The 27,457-nt window shown below is 41.4% G+C and overlaps 1 protein-coding gene across 1 annotated transcript in view; it reads left to right on the top strand.

The window, feature by feature from the left end:
* Nucleotides 1-2,753: 2,753 nt before the first annotated feature.
* roraa (RAR-related orphan receptor A, paralog a) overlaps nt 2,754-27,457 on the top strand; it is a 182,491-nt gene continuing 157,787 nt past the window's right edge. The window contains exon 1 of the mRNA XM_071498967.1: nt 2,754-3,104. Coding sequence (XP_071355068.1) covers nt 2,951-3,104 — 154 coding nt within the window. The 5' untranslated portion in view covers nt 2,754-2,950. The remainder of the gene's footprint in view (nt 3,105-27,457) is intronic.

Below are 27,457 nucleotides of genomic sequence, written 5' to 3'. Positions count from 1 at the left end.
GTGTCTTCCTCCAGTGCACTCCTGATTTGAAATATAGCCTTACATAATGAGGGAGAAAAATAGAGCGGTGTTGCACCCCTGAGCCGGTGTCAGCTTAATCAATCATTTTTAAACACAGGCAGGCATGCTTACTCTACTCGCTTCACATCCGCCACATCCTTCCCCTGCTCAGCAATGTGACAGCAGCATAATTCATTTTAACGCAAAAATTAAACCAGCAGCATCAAACTTGTCCTTGCATCCCTTTGGTTTAAACACAGGGCAGTGTGTTGGTCTGAGTGTGTGTGTGTGTGTGTGTGTGTGTTTATGTTGTGTATTTAAATTAGATGTAAAATAAAACATTCTTTCTTATCCTTATCTTAAACACGTGTAAGGAGGGTTTAGATGTACCTGTGTGCAATGTACATTTTAATTTCAACTGCGGGTGTGCATGCATGTATAAGCACTTCACAGTAGTTATGTTCGTGTTTTTCAAGAGTTCTGAGCGCGCTTGTGTCCCTCTCAAGTTCAAGCTTCTCGGCTCCAGCGCTGAACATGCAACAGGCGTGGAATGGTAGCGTAGGGTTCACGCGGTCAAATTGCAGTGGGTCAGGAGGTCAGAGAAATTTGGAGGAGCTGAAGCTGAGCAGAAGGAATGGAACTTGGCCTCTCTTCATTTGGCAGAGAGAGATTCCTACTGGCTTTCTGTCAAAAAGTCGGCCTCCAGCGCAGCTCAGCTCCAAAAGTTATATCACACATTTGTTGGTGAGTTACATGCAACAAAAACATGAAGAAGATTAATCCTGACAAAGTCCCTCACTCCAACCAATCCAAACCTAAATATGATGGATTAAAGAGTTTCACGTGGATTTAATATCTCACTTTATTTCTGAAGTTTTGGCACCCACTCACACTCATCATCATACTTTTAATTAGTGGACTTAATTACTAGACAGTAGCATTGTAAACCAAACTCCCTCCACCTCTGTAAAAATGTGTTGGCATGTTTCGCACTATTTACCATCGTTTATTGTAAATGATGTAATGAAGCTTTATCTAGCTTGAAAACAAACAAATGTATGAAAAGTCAAAACCCATTACAAAGGCTGCACTTAATGCTAGTGATCATTTTCACAGGCTGACAGACATCAAACACACATCCCAGCCTTTAACTACATTGCATGGTATCTATTTTTGTGCAATAAGGATGCAACAGTAACACAGCACTCCACTGAAAGTAGATGACTTCAGTTCTGTCAGTTTACACTATGTCATATTCATGTTCCACAGCCGATATGTGTGAGTCAAATAGTGTTGTTTTGATATATGTTTTGGCCCATTTTAAATTCATCATTGATTCGCCGATCCTTTATAGAGAATAAAATATAGAATAAACAATAAACCTGAATTCCTCATCACAGTTAGGTTCAAATGAGTGAACTTTGAAAGAAGCCACTGGGAAAAATGTAGCATAAACTTTCTCTGTTTCAAAAGATATTCAGAGAAGTTAGTTTATGTTTGCTGGCAGGCATCCTGGTTTCAGTCAGATTTAACGGCCAGGACATTAACCAGTCATGATGTTGGTTTTCATCAAGGTAATGCTGATGAGCGAGAAAGACCTAGCGTAGTCTAATGAAGATTTAAATACAAACAGAAATATTGTTGTGTTTAAAGAGATACTGCCCTGCTTCTATTGTCATAAGTTCTCTCGTTTTTTTTTTGTTTTTTTTTTTGCCAGAGTGAAACTGATACCTCCTGACCGCCTTGTCTATCAGCAGTCTGGCCCCTGATCTGGGAGGGCAGCGCCATGTCAAAGTCCATGTGCGTCGCTCTGGAGGGGGGCGGGGCTTCGCCTCGCAGCTCGCCCGCTGATCACATGCAGAAAGCGTGGTGCTTGTAATTGCTGCGCAACAAGCGGTGCATGGATGCCAGTTGTCAGAGTGACGCTTGATGCCGGCTGTACGTGACACTGTACGTGGGAGCGTTTTCTCTCCAAACTGCTGTCAATATTCACTTTTATCAGGCGGAGCGGAGACGCACAGGTTATTGTGAGAGAAAAAGAGAAAGAGTCCTTTCATCAGCTCCAGCACACAGCTCAGAGATACAGTCCGCTCCTCCCACAGGATGATGATGATGATGATGATGATGGTAGTGATGATGATGGAAATAATGAAGGGCGCTCTGCCTATTCTTGTTTGAATTCTTCGACATTGAAGTTGTTTTATGGTCGGGAGCAGCCTGCTATAAGCTGCAGCCAGGAAGAGCATCCACAGTGAAGGAATTTACAATAAATCATCCCCTGCAACCACCACAGCTTTTGACTGTATACTTACAAATGTTAGTGGAGATGATATACGATGGGAAATATGCTGATGAGGATGAAAGTGGCCATATTCAGCTGGGAGGAATTTGTGATTGAAGCAAAAATAACAACCCCCAGGAACCAGTGTTTTCACATAAATTCATTATTGTCAGTTTAACAGGCCAATAAAATGGTTTGCATCATGCACTGATGCAATTGCATGTCATGATGATGTATTTTGACCATTTTGGCCAGTTTTCAGTTTCACATTCAGCAGCAGCCTATAGGTGGTATCGTCACAATTTGCCCAACTTGCACCTAAGATGAACCATAGATGGAGAAAACCGTACAGGACGGGGGCAGACAGTCGTAAAATGTGTCCACTTCCATGTAAAACTGCGCAGGGTCGATGAGCATGGATTAGTTTCAGGCCTACATCTATTCTTCGGCTATTGACAACCTCTCCCTTTTCAGTTTGCATGACTGGAGCTCTCACTAGCGCTGCTAGTGGACAATCAAACCTACACACCCACCCCTAGACACACTCGCATTTCTCATTTCTTACTTCTAGTCTAAATTAGATAGCAAGGCGTAGTGTCGGAGCTCACAGACCGCATAGAATTAGTTTTAAGTATTAGCGGTAGTTGAACAGTAAATCTGAAATTCAACATGGAGTCCCCTCCAGATCCAGCGAGCGACCCGGGCAACAGCGCCTCGGAGCCGGCTACCCCGGTCAGGGAAACCCCGGTAAACCTGGAGACGCTCCGGAAAGCGGACCATCCAGCCCCGGTTCGAAGGCAGACCTGCTCAAGCACCAACAGAGGTAAACGGACCGTGTTTCGCTTTTTACTCCGTGAGAAATCAGAACCGATCGAGGAATTTTTAAATCAAACTTCAAAAATGAATTAAATCGCTTCCCCATAAATAACTGCACACTGTCTAAATTCACCCAACCACAGTGACATGGCTTTTTTTTTTTATTTTTTATTTTTATTTAGTACCACCGCGGCTTTTTGCCGTTCGCCTGTAATTAGCGCCTCGGTGTGTGCTGCTTGGCGTTCAGGCTTCACTGACAGCTCAAATCATAGGGGGGTGATACGGTCACAGATGTCACATTTACTCTGATTGCAAGATAAATCAATTACCCAGCGACTTCACATTGACCAACAGGAGCTTTTGTCCGCGACCGGACAGGCCAACCTGCCCGCTCAAACGCGATATTGTCAAAGTGGCAAAAGTGAACTTTTGGAAACTGCGGGCTAGTTTATCGATCAGTCCACATTCTCCTTTGTAGGGGACATGTCCTCCACTATTCCTGATACAGCACACAGCGCCGTCTGGCTGGATTTTTTTTTTTTTTTTTTTTTTTTTTTTTAAACATCTCCAGCTAACAGATTTAGGCTATTCCTGTGTGCAAAAAGACGCCCCAGCAGCTGGAATTTGTTTAGCGCCAGCTCTCAAACACTGTTGCGAGCATGAAGGCGCTGCACGGCTTTTTATGCAACTAAACCTTCACATGATCCAGGCAGGGACAGCAGCACAGCCCTGTGTTGTCAATAAAGCCCGTCAAAAGTCTGTCTGCATTGCTGCTGAGGACTAGTTCATGTCTTTTTTCTTTCCTTTTTTTTTTTAAAAAAAAAAAAAAACATGATTTATCCACCACGTCCCGTCCATGTTGTACAGTACAGACAGTATTTAACCACACCCCCTCTCGGCTGTCTCCAGCACAGGCTAACCGGGCTCATCCAAGTTCAAAGAAATAGTGATTTCTCTGCCGATTCTTGACAAGCAGAGTTGGCGTACACACGACAGTGAGGCGAGCGGTGTAGACGTGACAATTATTTCATCGCACCGCTTTTTATATTTTGCGTCTGTGTGCGCACTCTTCCTGTGCGCAAGGGTATATTTAGAGTGTGATATGGTGAATGTGGAATGTAAGCCGGTTATGTAACAGGTTTAGCCATAAACAGACGCGCAACTGAGAGCAGAAATCACCACCGCGGATCTTTCCACTTTATCCAAGAGTTCACCCACTCCCCCACCATCACCAGGGCTGTTTAATGAGCAAGAATCATCGCACTTCGGCGTGTATTTGTACACCACTGAGGGGAAACTGTGTGACTTTGTGGGTTGGCACAGCCCGAGCACTTATGTAATCGCGGGGTAAAGACAGGTAGTTGGGAGGCTTCGTGGATTGATTTCTTTTTTTCACAAGTCTGACTTTGAGACACTCCTAACCTGCTGACCCATATTCACCCCACCCTTTTATGCACAGGATTAAAGTGTGTCTGGGAAAGAGAAAGACAGGAAAAAGAACGCCTTTGGTCTGTTATGTAATGCTGAATGGGTGAAAAAAAAAAACATGTTCAGTGGGACAACCTCTGCAGCTTTAGAGGAGTTTCCTTGCAGTGAAACTTTATTTTGACCTTTTTTTTTTTTTTTTTTGCAAGAATAAGAATGATTGTTAGAGCGTGTTAGTGGAGGAGGGCTTGAAGAAAAGTTTTGAGAACTTTTTCAAAACTTATTGCTTGCCAGTATGTGTCTGAATTTGCTTATGATTAAATTCCTAAGTTAAATTATTCTCTTATTTTAAAAGTGTGGTTCAAATTCAAATGTATACCACAGGCTTCCACCCAGTGTGTTTCATCATAGACGCAGATGCCTGCTCAATTTTGAAAAGACTGAGGTTATGAGGCAACTCTCAACAATCATTAAATTGTCACCTGTAGATTTGATGTACAGTTGCATACAGTAAAGGAAATCTATTGTGGTGTTTAGAAGGCATTATAATTCTGCAACAGTTGGCCTATATTTGTTTTAAAATAAACATTATGAGGCCCATATATCAGATCATTTGTAAATGTAATTATGTAGAAATATTCAGAACATTCACCACTGAACAGAGCAGAAGAAAAGTTTGCTTTCATAAAGAATCGAGGGCTTAATTACTTTATGTAATAAAGTGTTCATGTAAAACTTCAAGTGTTCCATTAAGACGTAACTGCAGCTGGTTTATTGTGATGACACAGCACAGCGCAGGACTTTTCAAAACAATAAAACAATAAAAGAAAAAGGGTTATGGTTCACAGTTTGGGCCACAGACCTGTAAGATGTAATGTTTCGTATGACAGTTCAACGCTCAGACTGTGATTTTTCAAGCGTCTGAAAAGTGGCAGCCACTTGCTCAAGCGCAGTTTTCTCTCTGTACAGCAGCTGTATTAGACTTTCTGAGGATGCACATTTCTTATCCTGCATGCAGAGCGTTTACTGTTTTAACCCTGAGTGCTAATACCTTTTAAGTAGAAAAAGCTTACTTCAGCAGAAGCTCTCCTGTAAGACTTGAGTGGGTCAGAGAACAGGCCTTGGGGGGCTGTGGATATCATTACTGGAAAGAAGAAAGGGTGTTATTTTCATATTGCAAGATCCCTCAGTTCGCAAATTTGGAAACAATCAATATTAATGGCTTGGTTATGTAAGGTGATGGTCTCTGCAGAGGCTTGAAACCTCACAGTTGCACAGGGAAGCTCTGAAGCTGCAGATCTGATAAGAGCCCCCGTGTCCTGGATCCTCTGTTAACATGACTTTGTTTGAGTGTCAAAACTGTGTGTGTGTGTGTGTGTTTGTGTTTGTGTGTGTCAAAGTACTGTAGTGGTACACTTCACTAAGTGACACTATGCTTCTCCTGTTACATGGTACAAATGCTTGGTATTGTCATTGACAATAACATTGTGTTGCTTTTAAAACTGTCAAGTGTGATGCAGTGTCCTACAGTGCGTCCTGCTTATTAGTTTGTGTCATATCTAGATTCTTTTCCTTTTGATCCTTTCATACTAAATATCATCTTTCATCCTATTATGTCACAACATTTAGTAGCGTTGTAGATTTTCCCATCATGCCACCGTGTTGTAAAAAAAAAAAAAAAAAAGGCAATTTAAAATGTTGATCTCATAGTAGGAAACAAATCTCACTTGACGCTGCACTTTTAGTAGCTGATCCAAACTAAAAAGGCAGAGTATAAAAATATTCAGTCTTCTCTTGATCAACATGTAACCAGACTTTCATCCAGCAGTTTTATTTTTGGGTAGAGAAATGAGAGCTCTCGGCTAGAGTGGCAGCATTTATTTAGTTGTTGTTAACACAAGACGGATGAGGTGCAGGGACGCACAGGCTTTTAAAAAAGGTTTTACACACAGACTCAGAAAGCCGGCTGTTGGCATGGGGCTTGCATGTGACTCGAGTGGACAGTGACATTATTCAGGCTGTGGCATTCTCAAATTCAGCGTATAAGGGCTGCCTGCCCACCGGAGAGCATGAAGATACAGGTGCAGGCTTATAGCTGAGCCTTCAGCTCGGACAGAGCCGGGAGAGGAACTCCATTAAGGGTCTCTTTTTCTCTGGCTGGCTGCCTCCAACATAATATTGAGTTTCAGTCATCCTGTGTTTTTTAATTCTTGAATGTGGGTGTAGCGATAATATCCTGAACTCTTTTATTGGTACGTGTCAGACAGATAACATTGTTATTTGAAGTGAAAGTTCAGTATCTGGTCATTGAGTTCTCATCTACCCCACAGAACGAAACATCAGTCGGTTTAACTGAAAAGATAACAGTATTTCTTCAACTGTACACTGAGCTGCGGCGCTGACACCTGCTCCGGGTTTAGACTTTGGCACCACTACTTATGAAAAAAAAAAAAGGTCTTCTGTTCTTATGAGCCTCAAAGGTCAAATTACATTTGACAGCGACACTGTGCTTATCTAAGGAGGATGTACCTGTGAATGTCAACATAACACCAGGACTAGCAGTTAAATGAACCCTGATTGAGATTTTGTCCTGTCAGGTGTGAGGCACTCTTCTCGCAGTCAGTTCAGAATAAGAAATAAAATCTAAAAAATGATGAAATATTTTGGCTCAAATTGTGCTGCTTATTTGTAAATGACTTTTTGATGAAATAATCAATTCCCTTTTTCTTCCTGGATTGTTTGACTGTCTGTTGTTATATGCGAAAAATACAATCCATTTTTAATGTAATTTTATATCATAATCCAGTTCTTTTGCTGTAAACTTTCAAAGGTTTTTTGTTGGTGAGTTGTGTGTGTGTGTGTGTGTGTGTGTGTGGGAATACAAAAACTCTGTCCAAAGATGATCTTTGATTCTCTTTATAGAAACGTTATTTCCATTTCCTAAAATGTCTTAGTCGTGATATAAGTAGCTCAGTTTTACTTTTTAAACCTATTGTATTCAAATATTTAAATGAAGTCCCTCCTTATTTTAAATACATCCCTGACATCCTGCTTTGTGGGTAAACACATCAGACTTAAAAGCATTTTATGAGACCTTGTAAAGTAAATATTTTTGGTACTTTTTATGTTAAAAATGGCCGACATTTGAATGTTTTGCTCTCCACTGGCTAGAGCGAGAGGCTGAAAGGCGACTGTCTGTTTCTTGGTCAGGCAGTTCTAAGCACTGTGGTTGAATTTGATGTAGCTGTGCAGCCTATAGGGCGAACTAGCCGAATTTTTATTATTTATTTATTTTTGTTATTATCATTGGAGCATTAAATCTTCTGTATCTGCCGTGTGAAGAGTTTGCAAGTCATGCGATAACTTGTCATGATGCAGAGTGGAATGCTGTATTTGGTACGAGGGAAGCTGCATGCAGGGACTCCTGTGGATTTTATTGTAGGAAGCTGCTTTGTAGATGCACTGTTGCTCCTTCCCTGCCAGTGAACATTTACACACTGACAGGACGTCGCTGGCTGTGGCAGGCATACCATTGCCTGAGTTCGCACTTGACCCATGATTCTCTCTGTGTGCCTCAACATCTGGGCCAGTAGTTTCAACGCTAACCAAGCTGAAATCTATACGCAGTTATGTCGTTTGTGCAACTTTGTTCTCCTCAGTTGCAATTACGATGCAGAAAACTTCATTTTCTAAGGTTTAAGTGATTTAAGTCCATGTGCTTTCAATCAGTGCTGCAGTGGTTGTACAAGTTCTTGTTTGGTGCTGGCATATTACAACTATTTGTTACACAGCGCAGCTCACACTAAAAGGATTTGAAAAAAATGAATATCTAAACTAAAACACTACCACAAAAATGCAAATGTTCTAGTGTAGCTGCATGTTTCTGTAATTAGTTATTAGATTTAATAGATGTATATTGCAGGGAATTCAGTGTGAGTCCTAATAGGCTATATTAATTAAGAAAAAGTTTAGAAATGTCAAACTTAACTTAGACCAAATCCGAAAGTTTTTGTCTTGCGGGACAGTGTATTTTGGAGTTTGAATCACCAGTGGCTTAACTGGGGCTGGCGAGGAAGTTTCAGCTGGTGACAGACACCAGATTTGATGAGAAATCTCCAGTGGTGAACGATAGCTCAGATCTATGGCCCATTTACAGAAGTTTGTATCTTAGATAGAAAAGTCTGAATAGTAATGACCGGAAATACTCCAGATGCATTATTGGAGGGCGTTAAAGGAGTCTAAATTTAATGCGCTGGTACACTGTGACCCAAGTGCTGGTGCCGCTTGGCTCTGCGCTGCTCTGTGCCTCTCTGATATGACATGGGCCCCTTAGCAGAGGCCTGCAGGGAAAGAGGTGGTGAGAGGGGTCTAAAGGATCACTCAGAGGAATTTTTATGTCACATCTAGAGCCAAGCCTTTCACATCTCCACCAGTGTGGAGGGTGCAGAGCTGCCGAGCAGATAGGTAAACCCCTCACGCTGAAAATCCTAGCACTCAGTCAGGAACTTTGACCAGCAGTATCTTTCAAACTATCATCCCTCTGCCTTTGAACAAAATCATACTGGAGACATCCTGTACGTTCATGCTGCTCCGTGTCATGAGCGTCGAGTCATGTGAACCCAAAGCCGTTGTCTGCACACTCAGAGAAAATATATTTTTAACCACAGAGCTTTCAGCGCTTCCCGCACGCCGCAGAGCACTGACATGTGTTGAACACTTGAGAGGAAAATCAGGATGATCTCCCGGCCACGGAGGTTCTCCCAGACGTTATGTGCATGTGCGTGCTTTAAAACAGGAAGAGGTAACGTTGTAAAATCCAAAGCACGTTATTCAAACTGCACACCTCAAGAGCCCCTTAACTGTTATTTATCCTGCTTTCCGTAGGTTAAATGGCCCTCGTGGCAGCTCTGTTTTAAGGACTGTTGAGTGGTGGGATACGACATTAGATGAAAGATGAAAATGGAAATATCTGTTGCATATTGTAGCCCGTCTAGCATAGATAAAGAACTACAGTAAGGCAGAAGAATCCATCTGCCTTCTCCTTTGGTTAAATCCAATTCAACAATGTTTTTATATCTTAAATATTCTCAAGATGTGTTAGATAAAACTAGAATATTCTAGACTAGAGAAGGAGGGAACTATTGGTCTTGTTTCAAACACACAAGTCTGGAGAATGTGTGTTTTTACTTTTTCTAGGTCTGTGCATCATTATTTCACAGTAGGTGACGTTACTGTTTTACATTTTCACAAATCCATCTTCAAATTTCATAAATTAAAATAAAAACCAGAGTTCCAGGAGCAAAGCACTTTCAACTTTGATTTTCCTCGACTCTGTCACATGGGGTAAGGTAAAATATTGAGGAAGGCAAAGCACGTCCTCCGCTGTCATTTCCGTTACATCAGAACTGTTCAGAGTATCACTTAACAAAGTTTATTTGTCACCTGAAATAAACAAAAAACTTTTGGAGACATGGGAGATAAAGCAACTTGAAAATCAGTGTCATTTCTGTTGGCTTGATTATTTATATTGGAATAACAAGCGCAACTTAATCTCATAAATAAAAAAGGGAGAGATACAGATCCGTCCCCTCCAGGTACTGCCACCACTTAATCGAATTAGCTCCACTCTCAGGCTTGACGGGCTCTTCAAACACCCCTGGTGACTTCTGAGTGCCGATTACAATCAGCTACTATTTTCAGCCTTTGATTAAAATCTGGTGAGGTTGGACAGAATTTTTTTTTTTTTTTTGAGTGCAGAAGCAACTAATTATTAACATCGCAGCCCATCTCTCTTTTTTCTGCCAGTTACAGAGGGCCAGTGGGCTGGAGTAGTTAAACAATACCCATAAGTATTAATCATGTTGAATCACTCTGTGTGAAACTGTTAGCTTGATCTTACTGAAACAGTGCGTTGTCCAAACAGATATTTTTACTGACCTTTGCGCCATATTAAGCAAAAGTGAGTGTCGAATATTTGCGAAATCAAAGGAGGCCATTTGTATTTGTTTCATATTGTAACATTTCGTCTGTTTCTGGTGAATTGTAACACCATAATCTTTGTTAAATAATCTAGTTGTTCATGCAGATTTTCCTCATGCGGCAGACCACAATAATGAACACAAGTCTTTACACATCAAATAATAGAAGATGATCACAATTGTTCATGCCTCACACAGTATGTCACAGAATCATTGTAATGTGCCTGTCAAAGACAATTCTGCTCTTTTGTTACTTTCAAAAGGCAGCTTTTGAATATGAATAAGTCACTAATGAATATTTGGTTCTTGCGTGTGTCTGTGGATTGATTGCTTTAGGAGGCGTACGAAGAGTGTGGCACGATGGGGCTCAATCAATGCAGCGATGCCGCTGTGCTGCTTTCTGACAGTGATTGAAAGACAGTCACTCTTCACCATGTATGATACACGAATCCCGCTCTCATTCACTGTGACAAATATCATCTGTCTGATCAATCAATATTTGCAGCTTTATTTTACTAATGCAGTGCTTAAGAGGCAATAATTAACACCATGCTGGGTTGTTAAAAGCCTATTTTTATGTGACAGACAGAAATAGACATACAGAAATAGGAAGATGAAGGCCTTCGGTTGATGTTGATAGTGGCATATTGTGCAGACGTTCCTTATACGCTGCACCATGAGCTTTTCTTTACTTATCGCACTACGACTCCTGTTGCTTTCAAATTATGTCAATGTACAAAAGAGGAAGTTTTTTTTTTTTTTGCTTTGACTTTTAGCTGTTGAATGTTAAATATTTTTATTCAGCCTTTGTGGAGTTTGTAAGTTAGTTTGCGCAAATGAAATATAGCATGAAAGAGTTTGACTGAGGGAATATTCATTCGATGTCATCCTGTGTTAAACAAGTGTGGCTTGTGATGCTCATTAATTTCTGCTTGCTCCACTTGTGGTGTTTGGGCTCTCTTCGCTGGCTCAGTGCCACAGTGTCTTCTGAAAGAGCCACTTCATCTCTGTCAGGGGCAGGTGGAAATTTGCTGCACACTTCTAATTGGACAAAGTGCCTTTCAAACTCTGAGCCATCATACACAGATCACATTATCATACAGACCAGGTGTCAACAGAGGTTTTTCACCTCCCTCTTCCCCTCCTGCTCTCTTCTGCATCTTCTGGTCTGACTCCCCCTGCACTGTGTTTCTTTTTTCTTTTTTCAACTCCCTACCACCTACTGGCCCAAGGCATAATAAGCCTTGTCGTACAGATTAATTACAAGAAAGTGCACTTGTTATTTTGACTGTGCAGCTTTTTATTGTTTACTGTAGAGCACCAGACAAAATACATTTTCTGAAACCTCAAAATTTAGAGCCTTAAAAAGCAGTAGCCTGGTCGTCTTCAGTCCTCCAGCACAGAAACATTTGCACCAGTCAGAGGGAGAATCTGAGGCTGCAGTCTAGGTCACAGGGGGGCTTTGAGGTCTGCAGTGTAGCTCGGGGCCAGACCTCACTGTGCTTGTTAAAGTAATCGTTGAAATCTACTGATCAATTCTTAATCTATCAGGTAACCAGTGGAAAGAGCAGCAAGTTGAGTGATGTTATTTTGTCTGTCTGAATCAGTTAAAAGCCCAACTGCTGAATTTTGAATGAGCCAGGGAAGTGAAGCAGACTTGTGATTGATGTCTGAAAAAAAGTTGTCCAAATATGGTGAGATGAAAGACTTTCTATTTGTATCATTACAGATTAATTATAGAAAAAGCTCAAGTGCTGAAAAATGACGTAATGTTTTAAGTTCTGTCTCTTTTTCTGGACAGTTCACAGTGAAGAAAACCTGGAATCAGATTCAGTCTTCTGTCAAATCTTCCAGACCAAACGCAAACATAAAGAGATGCATTGAGCGCTGATGTCTTTTGAGTCACTGGCCTTCAAGGTTGCAGTACATGTGCGTATTGTCAGCGCAGTTGTTGAAGGAAATACTTTATTTTCTGTTGATATGAAACGTGGGAGCATGTAAATGGAAAATAAATTGGGCCATAAAATCGAATTTTGAGGAGGAGCGCAGGTAATGTGCGTTGAAAGATGGGACATAAACGTGTAAGAGGTTCAGTACACGCTGAACCGATTACACTAAGTGTTTGACGTGACCCAGTCTCTGAGTCGGGCAATTTAATCCGCGTTTATTGTTTAAAGCCTGCAGTAAATCTAAAAGGATGAACATTGAACTTGGAACTGATTTTTTTTTTTTTTTGAACAAAGATTATTGGTTACTTTAATGAGGATGACATTACTACTTACTGTGCATTTTATTTAGGTGCATAAAAGCTGTTAACAACTTAGCACCTGGATTGTTGCTGCTCTGGCTCTACTTAGCACTGGAGCACTGATGAGAAAGCAAAACTTGAGGAGAAAGAACCACAGCATCTCCTTTCATCACAGTATCCTTTGATAGTTGAAAGGCTTAACCAGTTGCATATAGTGATAAATACATTATCAGTTCTCTCTCCACACACCGGGCAAACATGGCAACATTTTGGCACACTCTATTGCTTATCTTGTCTGCATGTCATCAGCGCAGATGTATTACCCTGCGCTGATTTGATTCTGGGCAAAGGAGAGTGGACAGGAGAGATTGATGGTGGTGTCCCCAGTCAGACAGATAACACCTGATTCTGCCTGCAGGGGGTTGGTCTAGCACACTCCTCCCCCTGCGCCTCAGATGCGTCGAAGGCTGTTCTGAGGAGGTGAACCGTTCCTTCACTCAATGCAAATTCAGGGCCACATTCAGAGGCGATCCCAGGACGATTGAGCCAATGTGGCCCCGAGCACTCTGCACCACATGATCCATGCATCAGCCACACCTGGGAGAGATCCACACAGGCATGGGGGGGGGGGGGGGGGGGTCATTTGTTTAACACAGGTGCATCGTGTATCTGAACGCACTCAATGCACACACGGTTGAAAGCACACCCAGAGACACACGCATGCCTGATTGCACACATACACCACAGATACACAAGTGTTAATGAAAAGCTGTCTGTGCACAGTTTATTGTAAAACTGTCTGTAGCACAGCACCTTTTTCTATGACCTGTTGCTTCTGTCACTTGTATACTGTAATAAAATTGTATTTCAAAAAGTGTGTACTTGAAGACACAGGAGTGCAGTGAAGTATGTAAGACAGCTGCTGCTGTTTTCTGAAGCAGCTTCTAACACGTGCTTCATATTTTGAAAAAGCTCAAGTTTTCAGACTGCTGTTCCAAAAATTTCTCTCTTCCCAATGATTAAGATGTTAGTCAACTGGAAATAAATCAAATACATTCCCAAAACCCGGGAATTAGTTAGCATTTTAGCACCTCCAGTTCCCTCGTCCCCAAGGCTCTAGGTTTTTTGAATTTGAACGGGATTTTGGTCCAATGGCTGAAATAAAGTCTGTGGTTAACACAAGACATTTTCACGTTTTATTCTACAACCTAAAATATGTCAGTAAATACCCCAGCCTTTAAGCTTTTATGTTTCTTAAAGAAGGCTGCTTGCTAAAAAGTGGCTAACACGAAACAAACACAAAAACCAATCTACTCACCAGTCTGTCTTTACGGCCTCGCTGTGTTTATACTTGCAGAATATACACAGAGGAAAGGCTGTTTAGAAGAGGTGAGCGTTAAATCAAACGATGAGTTGGAAGTTTAGTAGCAGTGATTTTGAAGTCATGCGACTGTGGTGTGGTTAGTTTACAGCCTAACATTCGCTTTTTACTTCTAGTGATTGTATTTAGGCTTCAGAAATCATAAAATTGGTATGAAGATCATTGTCTAAGTATCACAACCTTTTGTTGTCACAGAGTTAATTTTCTGTGGTAATTCAAAACCAATGTAAAAATCCCATTGGCTTTCTGTCAAGGGAACCAGGGTGACGCTAACTTCCGGGTTGGCCTACGAAAACTTGTCATCCCTGCAGTTCTTTGCGTAATTACCAGTTAATCATTTTAGTCTTTTATCAAGCAGAAATGCCAAACAGTCTCAGTTTTTCTGCTGCTGTCATCTGTTTTTTAATCAATAAAAATTGTATACTTTGGACCTGTTGGTCAGACAAAAATGCAACTTGAAGACATTACCTTAGGCTCAGGGAAAACTGTTTCTAACATTTATATAGTAAAATATTACTCAGTTATAACAATCACAACAGACGAAGAAATGAAAAGATCTCGCTCTAGTGTGATTAGAAGTGTGGAATTAAAAGAGGAGTCTTCATGTTGGCATCGTGCTTGATTGTTCCCTGCTCAGACAGCACCATATGGATAAGGAAGGCATTTAAAAAAAAAAACAAAGTCTGCTCTTTGCACTTTAAAAGCTCGTTTGATGCTGTTACATCATTTGTTATAATTTACCAACCATCAGTAACATCTGAGTGTCTTATGATCCCAATGAATCAAAAGTGTGCTGCTACTTCCTCAGACATACATACAGAGTAGCAAAACAAATTTTCTTTTTTTATTCAATAACAAGGTGTGCAGCACAGGTTCCCAGTGTGTGAAGCAGATGGTGAAAGGCTAGTGTATAATAGATCTCAATATTAACTGCAGCACATGCTGGGCGTGTTGGTGGATGGCACACAGCAGAGTAAAAGAGAAGCAATGACCTTCTGTCCCATCATTTACCCCCTTGTGCCCACCATCCCGCTCTCAAATTACTTTGTTTTAGCCAATTAAAGCAGCCGGCTGAGCATCAAGCAGGCTGCCATTTTTCGCTCACCTGGACCCATGTGACATTATCGCTCTGTCATCGGGAGAGATTGCCGTAAGTGGGAATCTCCGGCGTGGCACCGTGCCACCTCAGACCCCACTGTGCTCACTGAGATTAATGCAATGACTCTCCCTCCAACTTGCAAGAATCTCAGTCAGCTCTCTCACCTGTTCTGGGTCGTAGCGCCCCACACGGCTCCACACTTCATGAACCGATGAACAAATGACTGTGGTGGTTATACCACGTTCCAGGGCAGACTATAGATATACGGCTAGTATTTTCTGAAATACCTCTGGTACAGAAAACGATCAGTTTCTAAATGAGTGAGGAATCTATTGTCCTTAAGTTGCCTTGTTGCTGATCAAGATACCATATGCTGAGAAGCGGTTCTCCGTCCAAATCCTTCAATGGCGCAATAATAGAAAGAAAAACGGCAGACACAACAATACCATGGCATGGGATGAGTAGAGGACTGGAGTATGTGGTGTTTAACAGCCATACGAGCACAGATTATGTGCTTGAAGGGGCTGAATTGAGTGCCAGCAGTGACAGTTGGGCTGGGAATTGAGCGTGCCTGGGACGTGCGGCTTGACTCCGCTCGGAAACACCACTGGGTCGAGGGCTCATCTCTGCAGTCCTCCACCTCCCTCCTCCCCCATAAAGGCATTGTGGCCTGCCGTTTGCTCCGCTTCACCGGGGGGAATGGACGGGCCCCTGCTCCCGCTTGATGAGCGCTCACTAATGGCTGCTTCTTTGAAAGCTGACGGGCCCGTTTGAGGAGGAGTGTCTTTTACTTCCCTCCAGCTTGCCTTGGCTGGGCATTCATCAGGCTGCCTGGCTTTGCTGTCCTGCCCACACGACGGTGCGCCAAGGGGCTGAAACGTCTGTCATTTGTTTTACTTTCAAATAAAAGTTGATGATTTACCAATAAAAAGTAAAAATAGTCTTTTGATGATGTCTGGAGGCATATGGAGAAAGTGTTGCAGTAGCGACATTTTCAGCACTTTGTCAGGCTACAAATAACAAAAGACACAGTAGATTTGTCTTTTTATTTTTATTTTCTAATCAAACGGCGTGGCCACATTTTTTGTAAAGTGAACAAGTGAGTATAGACAGTGCGATAGACAATGGAATATGGGCTCATACTGAGGGTTGCATTGCATTAATTTTGACTTGCTTCTTTATTGTCTGATTCTGTATCAGTTCATGAAATGGCTTGCCAAAACGCAGTGTTGTCATGAAAAGAAGCAGAAACAATTGCACCCCCTCCCCTTCCTTTGTTAATTTTTTATTTAAGAAAAGGTATTTTTACTGTTAGGCTGCACAAGGAGGACGCCAGCAGCAGCCTTGAGAAGATGTATTCTTAACACAGCTTAGAACTGGGAGGTCTGTAATAACAAAATAAGCAGCTGTGTTTGAAATCAGGCCCCTTGACAGTTTGCATACTTTTTCCGGGCTATTAATGCTCTATAGTTCAGAAATATATACACAAAAAGAAAGATGAGAGGAGAGGAAGCAAGAGCCGTCTTACAGGAGAGGAGCAGACTTCTTTTTTACAGAGACATCTACAGCATAGATTATACCAGGACCTGAGCTCTGAACACTGCACTTGTACAGTTGATGTGATGGATTAGTGAAGCCGCCAGTTATCAGTATCTTATCTTACTGCTACCCGTGACCGCGGCCCTGTCTTTTCACCCCAGAGTGAGCCGTTGTTCATGTTGCCTTCTTTTTCATCAGCGTACCAGTCTCCACCTTCTGGAGTCTCCATTAAGAAGTTGGAGTTGTCCTTGGAAATCTCCTCCGTATAACTTCTCTTGTCTTCACTCTCTATTGCCCCCCCCCCCCCTCTCTCTCCCCCCCAACCCCCTCACTTTAAACTAGGGCGAAGGTCAGAATGGCGAATTTGATATAAGAGCTGACGTGCTTCTGTGGAGCACCTTGTCAACTCAAAACAATAGGTTTGCAGGAGCTGTTATGCCGAATAAAGAATGTTCGCATATTCCCAGAGAAATGTCCTCCTTGCTAGACGTTCCCAAAAGAGACGAGAACACATTTGTCTGCATACATTTTTACCGGTCAAGGCCCTGTAGAAAATGGAGTTTGAAGCTGAATGAATTCATTTAACATGTGAGCAAATAAGTTATTTCACCTGGGAGATTGAAGTCATCCAATTCGCATGGTAGGACCTTTATGCTTGTGATTTTTGATTTGGTCATTAAACACTCAAATGGTCTTCACTGGTCCATTTTGTTCAGCTTTGCATTGATGCAAATTCAAGCTCTTGTTCTAACCCAACATATAATGTTACAGCTCTATTAGGCTGCACATAATGTCTATCAAGAAGTAACAGATGTTGGCAGTTGCATAATGGCAAGAAAAGAAAAAAAAAAAAAGCAGCTGGCTGTGGTGTTGTACAGCGGAGTGATGAAATAGTTCTAATTTGTTCTGACCTATTTGCCTCTGTGGTATCACAGAGCTGCCTCTTGGTAGGAGCCAGCACAACAGTGTCATGAAAAAGGTCAGGATGAATGGGGACAAGAGCCAGTCACATCCAAATATGCAGGCAGGTAAACTGGGTACTTTTTAGTCAAAGTAAGTATTCAAGACCGTTTATTTTATTTGTAGACACAATTGTAAGAACAAACAAACAAAAAAAAAAAGAGAAAAACAACAAAGGAGCAGGAAATGGATGGATGGATGTTAATATAACGGCTTTATTCATCTCCATTGTCAGAGATCTCTCAGCAACCAGTTGTCACAGGCAGTTTCATCTCAAATTAAATTCATTTGGATATGACATTTTAATTGGAACACTCTTCCCATTAATTGAACAAATTAGAGAGAGTCTGCTGGGGGAAAGGTAATCTCTGGGAGAGATGATTTGGAATTCACAATTTAGAATTAAAAATCAGCTGCTCGGCTTTGTTTGTGTAGCAGCCAGTTTTGCGGCAACCCGCGCAGGCAAGCAGCGCCGGCGCTCCAGGTCTCAACGGCACTCAGGGCTCACATTGTCTTCATTAAAAGCGATTAAGGAATAGGTCAATTTAGTCTGCTTGGCTGGTTGGAGCCGTGCATTTCCTCCTATGAAATGTCTTTGTCTTCATCTGCCCGGGCTCTGTGGGCTCGGGCAGCCACTGGAGCAGCAAATATGATCCGTCATTATTTTATGCATGTTTACATGTCTGATTGAACATCTTAGTGAGTCATGGCAATATCATTTAAAATGTTGTCATTTTGTTTTTATTTGTGTGCGTACACATGTGTTTGGGTTTTCATGCTGCTGATGACTTGCTGTCTGATGATTAGCAGCGACGACCCTGCAGCTTGAACTACCGTGAGCAATTAATTGCACTTATAAAAAATAGGCTTAAAATTTGTGTGGTTGATTTCATAGACATTTGTGGATCCAGAAATAGTTCCCCAAATCAAACCTGGGGTTTCTGTGTGGTGTTTCAGGCTGAGTAAATTGTGTTTCTGTGTGGATGAATAGAGGTTTGATTCAGGATTGATTGTCGCTTTTAGAAAGTTCAGTTGCTCTTTGTGTGTATCCTTGCACATTAACTTTTGTTTAGAACACATCATGTGATATTGCAGCACTTTGGAGACAATTGACACTCACAAAATACAAAATGTGGTGCAAATCTTTCATTTCAGGGTGGCCACCTGTCAAGTCTGGCAATTTGGCCAGGTGAAAAAAACCTGGTGCCAGGAGGAGCCAGGTGTAGATAAATGTTGCACATATGTCATCAGATTAAAAAGGAAATCGTCTATTCATCCTGCATGTGTCTGGACAAAATTACAACATACATCTCTCATGTTATTCGAGTTGTTTTACAGTATCAAACGAGAGATGTGCAACGCTGCGCGTTGGAAAAAAGAGAAACCTATTTTGCCGTGTTGCTAATATTTGCAAAAGGAGCCCTTTGAAATTTCAGCTCATAGTGTTCCATCTAATTCAGATTGTGTGGTTTCTCAGCTACCACACTGCTGTGTGTCAACATGCACCGCGAGCACCTGTGACCATGGAGCTGAGTGTGAACCTTGAAAATGATCGCAGCGCAGGTTTGAAACCCTGACACACCTTTCAAATTGTAAAAATGTTCCAGTTTATCATTCTTCATCATTCTCCCAGGATTTTTTTTTTTATAGCGAACCTTGGAAATAAAAATTAAATTAAAATACTACTGATGCTTCTAATGTGAATGAGGTGAGAAATAAAGCAAAAATAATACCATGGCATGTACTGTACTTAACATGCAAAGTGCTTGAGAGCCCTAATTGGAGCTCTCTATAGTAAAATGTGGAGGGAAAGCAGAGGATAGGGTGCAAGGAGGAAAGAGAGACAGCCAGACAGAGGGGGCTCCTAGATAGCGGGGCCAGGGGGGAAAAAGTTCCCCCCATGCTTGTCAGAGTTTGAGCAAGTTCAGAATTGATGGAGCCCACAGGCAGCTCTGCTAATTTTAGTTGAAATCACCTAAGTGGTTTGGCTAATTTATCCTGGCTCCTCGGCCTCAGCCCCTGGTTTCTGGCTCTCCCCTGCCTCCCCCTCCCTCCCAGATATATCCACAAAGCGTGAAGGTACCAGGAGGTGACAGTGGGAACAGAAGGGTATTTTGTGCCCAGCTGATTTGCAGAGCACTGGGTGGTTTCAACCTGTGTCATGCATTTGGATATTGTATGACCCTTAACGACAGCCCAGGTTCAACCATCTATTTCATAAAATGATTTATCCCACCCTGTATTTAATGGAAAAAAGTCAAATTACATATTCATTTTAAAACGTGAGGGGGAAATGGATACAGTCACCGATATATCTGGTGTTTCCTAATCATTTCTTCATATTTTTTTGATAGTTGTTTAAATGTGAGGATTCGAACATCAGGAGATGACAGTCATTTTAACTCTTCTGGAGAGGATGTAGCCAGCAAGTGTGATTTTGTGTAGTGATGATCTGCCAGCTGGATATGCAGAACATACTGAAGCTTAACAAGCATCATTGCTGGCTTTTGAATCTTTAGTAACAAATCAGAGAGTCCCTCCCTTTTTTTTCCTTTCAGCACCAATTTAAAAGACAGTTCAGAAAAGCAGAATGAAGACACAAGGTCGGTGCTTCCCTGTTATTAAAAGAGTTTTATAGTCTTCGTGGAGTCTTGTAGGGTAGAATTCAAATGGCAAGTTGTGAGTCAGGGATCTTATTTGTGATCGGTAGGGTTATTTAAATGATTTCAGATAGTCACATGATGAAACCAGAGAAGGTTGTCTAAACATGTGAAATATCAGGGTGACTGAAGTACATCAAAACTGTCAAGACGCTGTGAGCTCCTTGAGCGCGAGTGTGAAGCAGCATGGATATGCATGCCAAGATGTTGCTTGTGTTTGTCTGATGCTTGACTCAAGAGTTTGTACGGAGTAATTAGTGTCATACTTGCTCCAAGGATCCAATTCACTTAAAAAATCAATGAAATTGCTCACTGTCCATTACTAAGTGACAGCTCATAATTGAGAATTTAATGATGTTAAATTACTGCAAGTGTGTTTAATAGGTCCGGCAGCAACAAATAACAACTTGTTAGTGAGCCAGTGAGACAAGAAGCTTTTGGTTTAAAGAAAAGCAAATCTCACAGTCTGGATCAACCTGATCTGACTTAACACCAAGTTATAACAATAAAGGTACTGTTCCCCATTCAGCAGATGTTTAATGCGGTCTGTATTTGAAAGATTAACCTTACCTGTTCTGATCAAATGGGATATGTAAAATAGTATATGAGAAACATTTTAAGATGTTCAAAACCAGATTGTGTTAGCAGCATGAAAGAAAGACCGAATTGCACGCTGGGCCTGTGCAGTCATCCATTCATGAATCAATCATTTTGAAAGAAAAGTGCACTCAGAACCAGGAAGGCGAGGGGATGTGGCAGCTTTAGTGTAATATTACCTTTGATGAAAAACACTCAAATTAATCGAATAAAAAAATAAAAAACCTCACAGAGACATTATGAAAAGCCCTCCTGTTTTCTCAGTATTTAATTTGCAGACAAATTAAATACTAATTGATTTCTGGTCTTTGTGTGGAACACGTTAACCCCAAGTTCATATTCATCACAAGGTGGCACTGGGCTGTCTTGTGTTGTTTTTTTTTTTTTCCTCCACAGGAGCATTAAAATATATGGCAAGTATGATTAGTTTGATTTATGTGCGATGATGTGCATTTCATTAACTGGAACTCAGGAGTAATAGATTATGACAAAAGACAGATAAACAGATAATGTTTCATTGTTGTAAAACCATTCAACTATATCCACAGTTATAAATATTTATTTTATTTTATAACTTTTTTTTAGAATGAAATATCTCAATATAAACAGTTTATGTTTCTAGATAGAGTGTGGTTTCTTGAAAAAAAAAAAAAAAAAGATTTTCAGAGTAGTGAGCAGGAGGAGATGTTTGCAGTCTTGTGTGTGAGCCAGCAGTTTTTGGCAGATGAATGTAGGGGTTTTATGTGCCAAGCACCTGGTCAAACTGCAAACAATGAGGGGCTTATGGATTCTCTTTATCCAACTACGACTGAGATGATACCTAGAATGTTAGAGCTCTTATGGGCCCTTTTAAGAATTGCTGATGCACAATAATGCTCAGCACTTCAGGATGCTGCGGAAATGTTCCCAAGCTTCATGTACAGTATGAAGCTGGAACTCTGCTATACTTTATTAACATATTAATGTCTCTTCATCAAACAGGGGGCATAGTTTTGCTGTCTGTTATTTACATCACTCAAATCTGAACAAAGAAAACAGTTTGTCAAGCTCACCAACGCAAAGGTGTAGCATCAACTCCTTCCTACACACAATGTGAACGATGAATACTCATGGAATAGTGATACTGCATATGGGCAGCTTAGAAAAATATCTGCAAAACTGAGTGTCAGTGTGGAGGGTCTTGCTTGAGTCTTTAGCAGTGATCTAATAATGAGTTCCACAGATGGATTTGTTGGCTGAAGCTCTGCTGAGTCCACCGTGTACGCAGTAGAGAGTGTCAAAGTGTCTCCTGTGCAGGATCATCTCCAGGTTTGGGGAATGGATTGTGTCTGCCAGACATGCTGGCAGTCAGTGGGCCTTCTCGGCTGCACTACCTGGGCTGGAGCTCAGCCAGGGTTAATTATAGGGGAGCTCCTGAGTCTTGTGTCACTAAGGATGGTAGACAGAATATTGTCATACTGCCATGTCCTATACAGAAAAGACAAGAGTAAAAGCACACCTGCTCGGGCAGAGTTTCTGCAGCGTTTCTCTCCTCCAGTCATTTCACTCCAGGACTGAAATGAAGAGTTGCCAAGAGCCAAATGGCTGCTAGAATGTGTTTGGTGGGTAAATCAGTAATATAATCCCAATGCAATGACTTGTAACTTCCTGAGACTAAAACATTTAAGTTGATTTTATTTACAGTATATGAAGTCTCTTGTATTATATCACAGACAGTAACTTTAAGTTAAACTGCAGCTATCAGGCTGCTAGTTATCAGTTTGTTAGTGTCTGTATCATGTTAACGTTTCCTGATATAAACCTTTAAATATACACAAAAAACAAGTCATTTATCTATTTCTATTTTTAGTTGTGTCTTTTTCTTAGGAAAAATGGTCTTGACAGGTACATGTGGATGTCCATCACTCCGCTGGCAGGACTGTTATTAAGTCTGCTGGAAAATATATGGTTCCAAATTATTTTTGCTGATCTTGTAGTGGAGCACCACTGTCATCAAAAGAAATGTCAAAAGCCCCACTCTGTACACAAGGTATCAAAAACTACCAGTTATCTAATGGCAAAATGAATGAAATTCCTCATTCAGACCAATCTTCTTCTATATACACAAGAACACTGTCATATCCTCCTGCCATCCTCTGGGGAGCACATTCATGGTTCACTGTTGTGACCCATTGACCTTTCTCCTCCTTCCACCATCCCCAGGCCAAAAATTTTCACCAGCACATGACATCTCTTAAAATCTAAAGGGCAGATTACCATGAATATGTCTGAACACTGTCATACTCCCCAGAGGATCTCCGATCTGCCTTTTGGACCTTGCACCTGGTTATCACCTTTGTACACAAGATAACTGTTTTGAATATTAATGGTCTCCAGGGGATGAACCTGAGTGATTATAGTTCCTTTATTTTTTCATATTTCATGATGTATTTGGCTGATTCCCATTGTATTTTCTGTGCATATTCATTCTTTCCACATTAAAAACCCACTTGAACTTTGTGATTCAATGACCTGTTTTGTAGTACGGTGCTGAGGTCAAACTTAACATTTTTAGCCCCCCTGGCTGTACGGCTCTAAGAGCATCTCTATGTTTGTCACTAACAGTTTTATATTGCAGGATGTAACCAACATTGCAACTCCTTAGGGCTATTAGTGGGGCTTCAAATATTTAGTCTTGTTTAGTCTACCATCACGTATTAGATGAAAAGGTCATTTCAGATGGTGCTGCTGTTTTCTCTAATGTTCACTGTTAATCCAAAAGCTCCAGCTCCCCCCAAATCAGATTTAGAAATTGGTTTGCGGCAGAGACAAATTTGTCATTTGAGAATTTTCAAGGTCTTTTTCAAAGTTTCCCAAAGTGAACAGAAGAGCTGAAAAATCTAAAAGCAAGTTGTGCATCTATCAACTCTTATCTGGCTTTTCTTATAAGTTAAAGTGTGTTACTTCCACCTTTTTTTTTTTTCTAACTGAGACAAGTGTCTGGTCATGGCAAGCGGTGCACACTGGCCTAGAAAAAAAAGAACAGCTTGTGTTGCTGAAGTTTCCTCCCCTGTCTAGTTATTTTTAAAATGCCCCATTTCCGCCATTGTTGTGGCATTGTTTTGACCTTACGCAGAACAATTTTCCCCAAGTCAAATTAGCTTTCACCATTCAAAGAAATGTTGTAATATAATGGTTTGACGGTTCTGCCTGTAAAATATAAAGAAATGGAGGGCCATGCCACTGGGGTTAATAATATTCCTCCTCTTCAACAAGTACCTTGGGATCCTAAGTGTCCTTGAAAGCAAACGGCATCTCACTTATGCTGGGCATCTTGCAGCACTCATGGGTAATAGCAGTCTACTTTCCCATCTCTGTGCACATTGTATCAGGCTGATTCACGTGCTTCCTTTGCTGGTAACATTAACAAGGGTTGGTGATAAAAAGAATGCTAAATGTTTCTCCTGCTGGAATCTTTTCAGACTTACTAGAATAATAACTGGTGAAGATAATTGGTAAAATCCTTTTCTTGCCATTACTTATTATATAATCTTCTTTGTACATGAGAAAAAGAATCTAGTGCAAGAGATCAATAGCAGCTCATCAGTCTTTCGAATGCACCAGCGTGAGAACTAAAGTCAGCCTTCATGCAAGTCAATGAGCACCTGGAGTGCTTTTCCCAGAGGCCGCTAAGTGTGCATAGCAAGGGACTACCAGGGAACTGCAGCAAGGTCTCACAACCTGCTTTGATAGGACAGAGTCGGGGAGGCTTCGTGTGGAGATGCTGGGCCCGCCGAGGTTTACACCACCTGTTTGTTTCCCTTCTCCTGAGCAGCGCAGATCTTAGATGCCGTTCTGTGCCCAGCCTCCCGGGAATTGGGGTGTTAGATACAACAAAAAAGGTGACTGAGCAGTGCTGAGTTCGGGATTATGATTTATTAATCTGCACTCCTTTAAATTCCAAACTAACAGCGTGGAGCTGTGATGCACACTCTGGGGAGTAATCTTGAAACACAGAACAATTCAGATTCACCAAAGTCTTGTCTTCTCTAACTGCTGGAGAATAGACAATGCATGAGCACAGTGCAGCCAAGGGACACGAGGAACAAAAGCTCCAAAGCCAAAAGTTCAAGAAGTGGAGGTCATGGACAAAAAAAAACTGGGAAGTTTTTTTCTTCTGGTGGACTATATTTTAGTACTCAAGCAACAAGCTGGCTTTGTCTAAGAAGCCATATGTTATAAAAGCTATAGGTAGAGTCACAGCAGTGTGCGAACATGGGCGTGTAGTTCCATCTTCGGTTGTGGTGACATTTCTTTCATGGTTTCGATCTCGGTTTCAGAATTGTTACACCCCTACTGTAAATGCAAACTGTATAAACACCAAATGAAGAGAAGCCTCCGATATCAAGTTTCTATGTCACTTGTACTTTCAGTGGTGTGTTAATTTAGAAGTTGGGTATGATTACAGTTAATCTGGTCCCACCTGTGAGACTACAAAAACAAAAAAAAAAAAAAAGTCAATGTCAACTGTTCTGGTACAGTAGTGGCCTCAGGTGTACTTTTCTACCGTGGAGATTCATCCAGCAGGGGAGAAGTCGTTTTTTTCTGCCAGACATTTCTTTGGCAATCTTTCACTACTTGACTTGGCTCTGTGTTTTCACTTACCAGCCCAGCCAACAAGGTGGTTAAAGAAGCAACAATGCCGAAGCATGCACATGTCAGTCGGTGTCAGATCATCATTACAACTTTTTTCATATTACATACTGTTATGTCAGGGTTCATATTCCCAAACCTTTGACGTTGGTTTCTAGATATGCACGATAAGCCTGTGAAATAGAAGGTGCAGTGCGAATTTAGAGCACACCGCGGCCGTTCACCAAATATTTGACCCTCGCAGTCCATCATCCTCCACAGCACATTCTGTGCAGTGTAAAATTTCACTATCTCCGCAGAGCTGTCAGCTGCATGCCAGATCTCACTCTAGCTGCATATGAAGTCAATTATGTGCAGCCATTCTCCCTTGGTAATACATAGATGTCACTTAGAATGTATTTCTTTTGGGGTTACTTTGATATCTTTAATATGAAGGCCATCCATCATTACAGATGTTGCGGTCTCTAGCCTGGTGTGTCAGGCGGTTACAGTAGTCATGAAAATGTGATGCATTTCCTAACAGAGCCGGCACCATATGGTGCTGTGTGTGCTTTTCTGTGTGCGTATGTGTACATAGGTACAGCGTGTGTGTGGGTGTGCGAGCGACCAAGAATAATAAATGAGGAGTGCGAGTGATTCAGAAATCAGGTTCTTTTGGGTATGCAACAGGATATGTGATGTAAAAAAAAAATTTTGCATTTTTGTTATGAAAAAAGTCTGTGAAGATATAAGATATTATCACTGATTTACTAAAACAAAATTGATATAAAATCTGAAGAGAAAATAAAAAAGTGTATTGAACAGCTTTGTGTGCACAGCTCTAAGTTCGTAACACACACTGTGCTGAAATATGATGCAGAGGTATTTTAGGTATTCAAATGACTACTGCATTAATAAATTTCACTCATTACAAAGTGATAGGAGTGTCAGAATGTTGCTTTTGTGCTGGCTGTGTGGAACTTCCTTTTAAAGTGCTGTGTAAGTGAGAGGGCATAGCTGGTCCTCTGTCCATTAGAGCAGAACCACTATCCTTCACCTGACAAAGTTTGGGAAAGGACACGGATGTTTCCAGTCTACTTCATAGAGTTCAGCCTAGCTCCGCCTTGGGAGCCCAAGTTTTGCGTTTGAAGAGTGGATGTGAGGGGTAAATGGGACGGGGGTGATGGGCCGGTGGGGGTCTGTATGAGCGGACACGGACGCGGGGATGTGAATAGATGGTCTAAAATAAGAAGTAGCCCCTCGGTCAGAGTCGTGGCAGATGGAGGCTCAAAGAATGAAATGATGCCAGCATTCTTTGTGCAGTCTGGTGCCAGCAGTGCACTCGATGGACCGCTTGAGACCAGGGTAGGGCCGATGTGATAAGACAGCTGCCTTAGCCTAACCTCCACAAGGTCATTTTGGCCAGAGCAGAGCATCGCGCTGATGAGGGGAGGCACCCTGGATCTACAGAAAGACGGATGAGCTGAAAGTGAAACAAGTCATGATTTTTTAACAGTGGAACTTGAAAGATGCGCTGTCAAAGAGGCATTATTAACGTTTGCACAATTTGTCGAGAGTTCTCTCATGTGAGGGTGGCAAGAAGTTGTATTGGTTGTGAAAAGTTTTCAACATAAGCACCCTGTTTCTGAACTATGTTTTAAATGAGCTACCCAGTATATCAAAGCAAAAATTAGCATGGAGAAAGTTTGGAGGTGCTAATGACTTTGACTGTCCCTGTGGAAAGGCTTACTGTTCCAGAGAAGTTGTAGAGTAGTGTGTGTGTGTGTGCGTGTCTGCCTGCGTTACGGAGCGAGAGCAGTGTGATTCACTAGTTAATAAATCATGCCAGATGAGTTTATCAT

This window comes from Trachinotus anak, unplaced genomic scaffold (genome assembly GCF_046630095.1).
Source record: "Trachinotus anak isolate AG129_WGS33_773 ecotype Australia unplaced genomic scaffold, CSIRO_AGI_Tana_v1 ptg000002l, whole genome shotgun sequence".
Lineage (NCBI taxonomy): Eukaryota > Metazoa > Chordata > Actinopteri > Carangiformes > Carangidae > Trachinotus > Trachinotus anak.
Note: the sequence above shows the minus strand (reverse complement) of the source record. Positions and strands in the feature narration are given on the sequence as shown.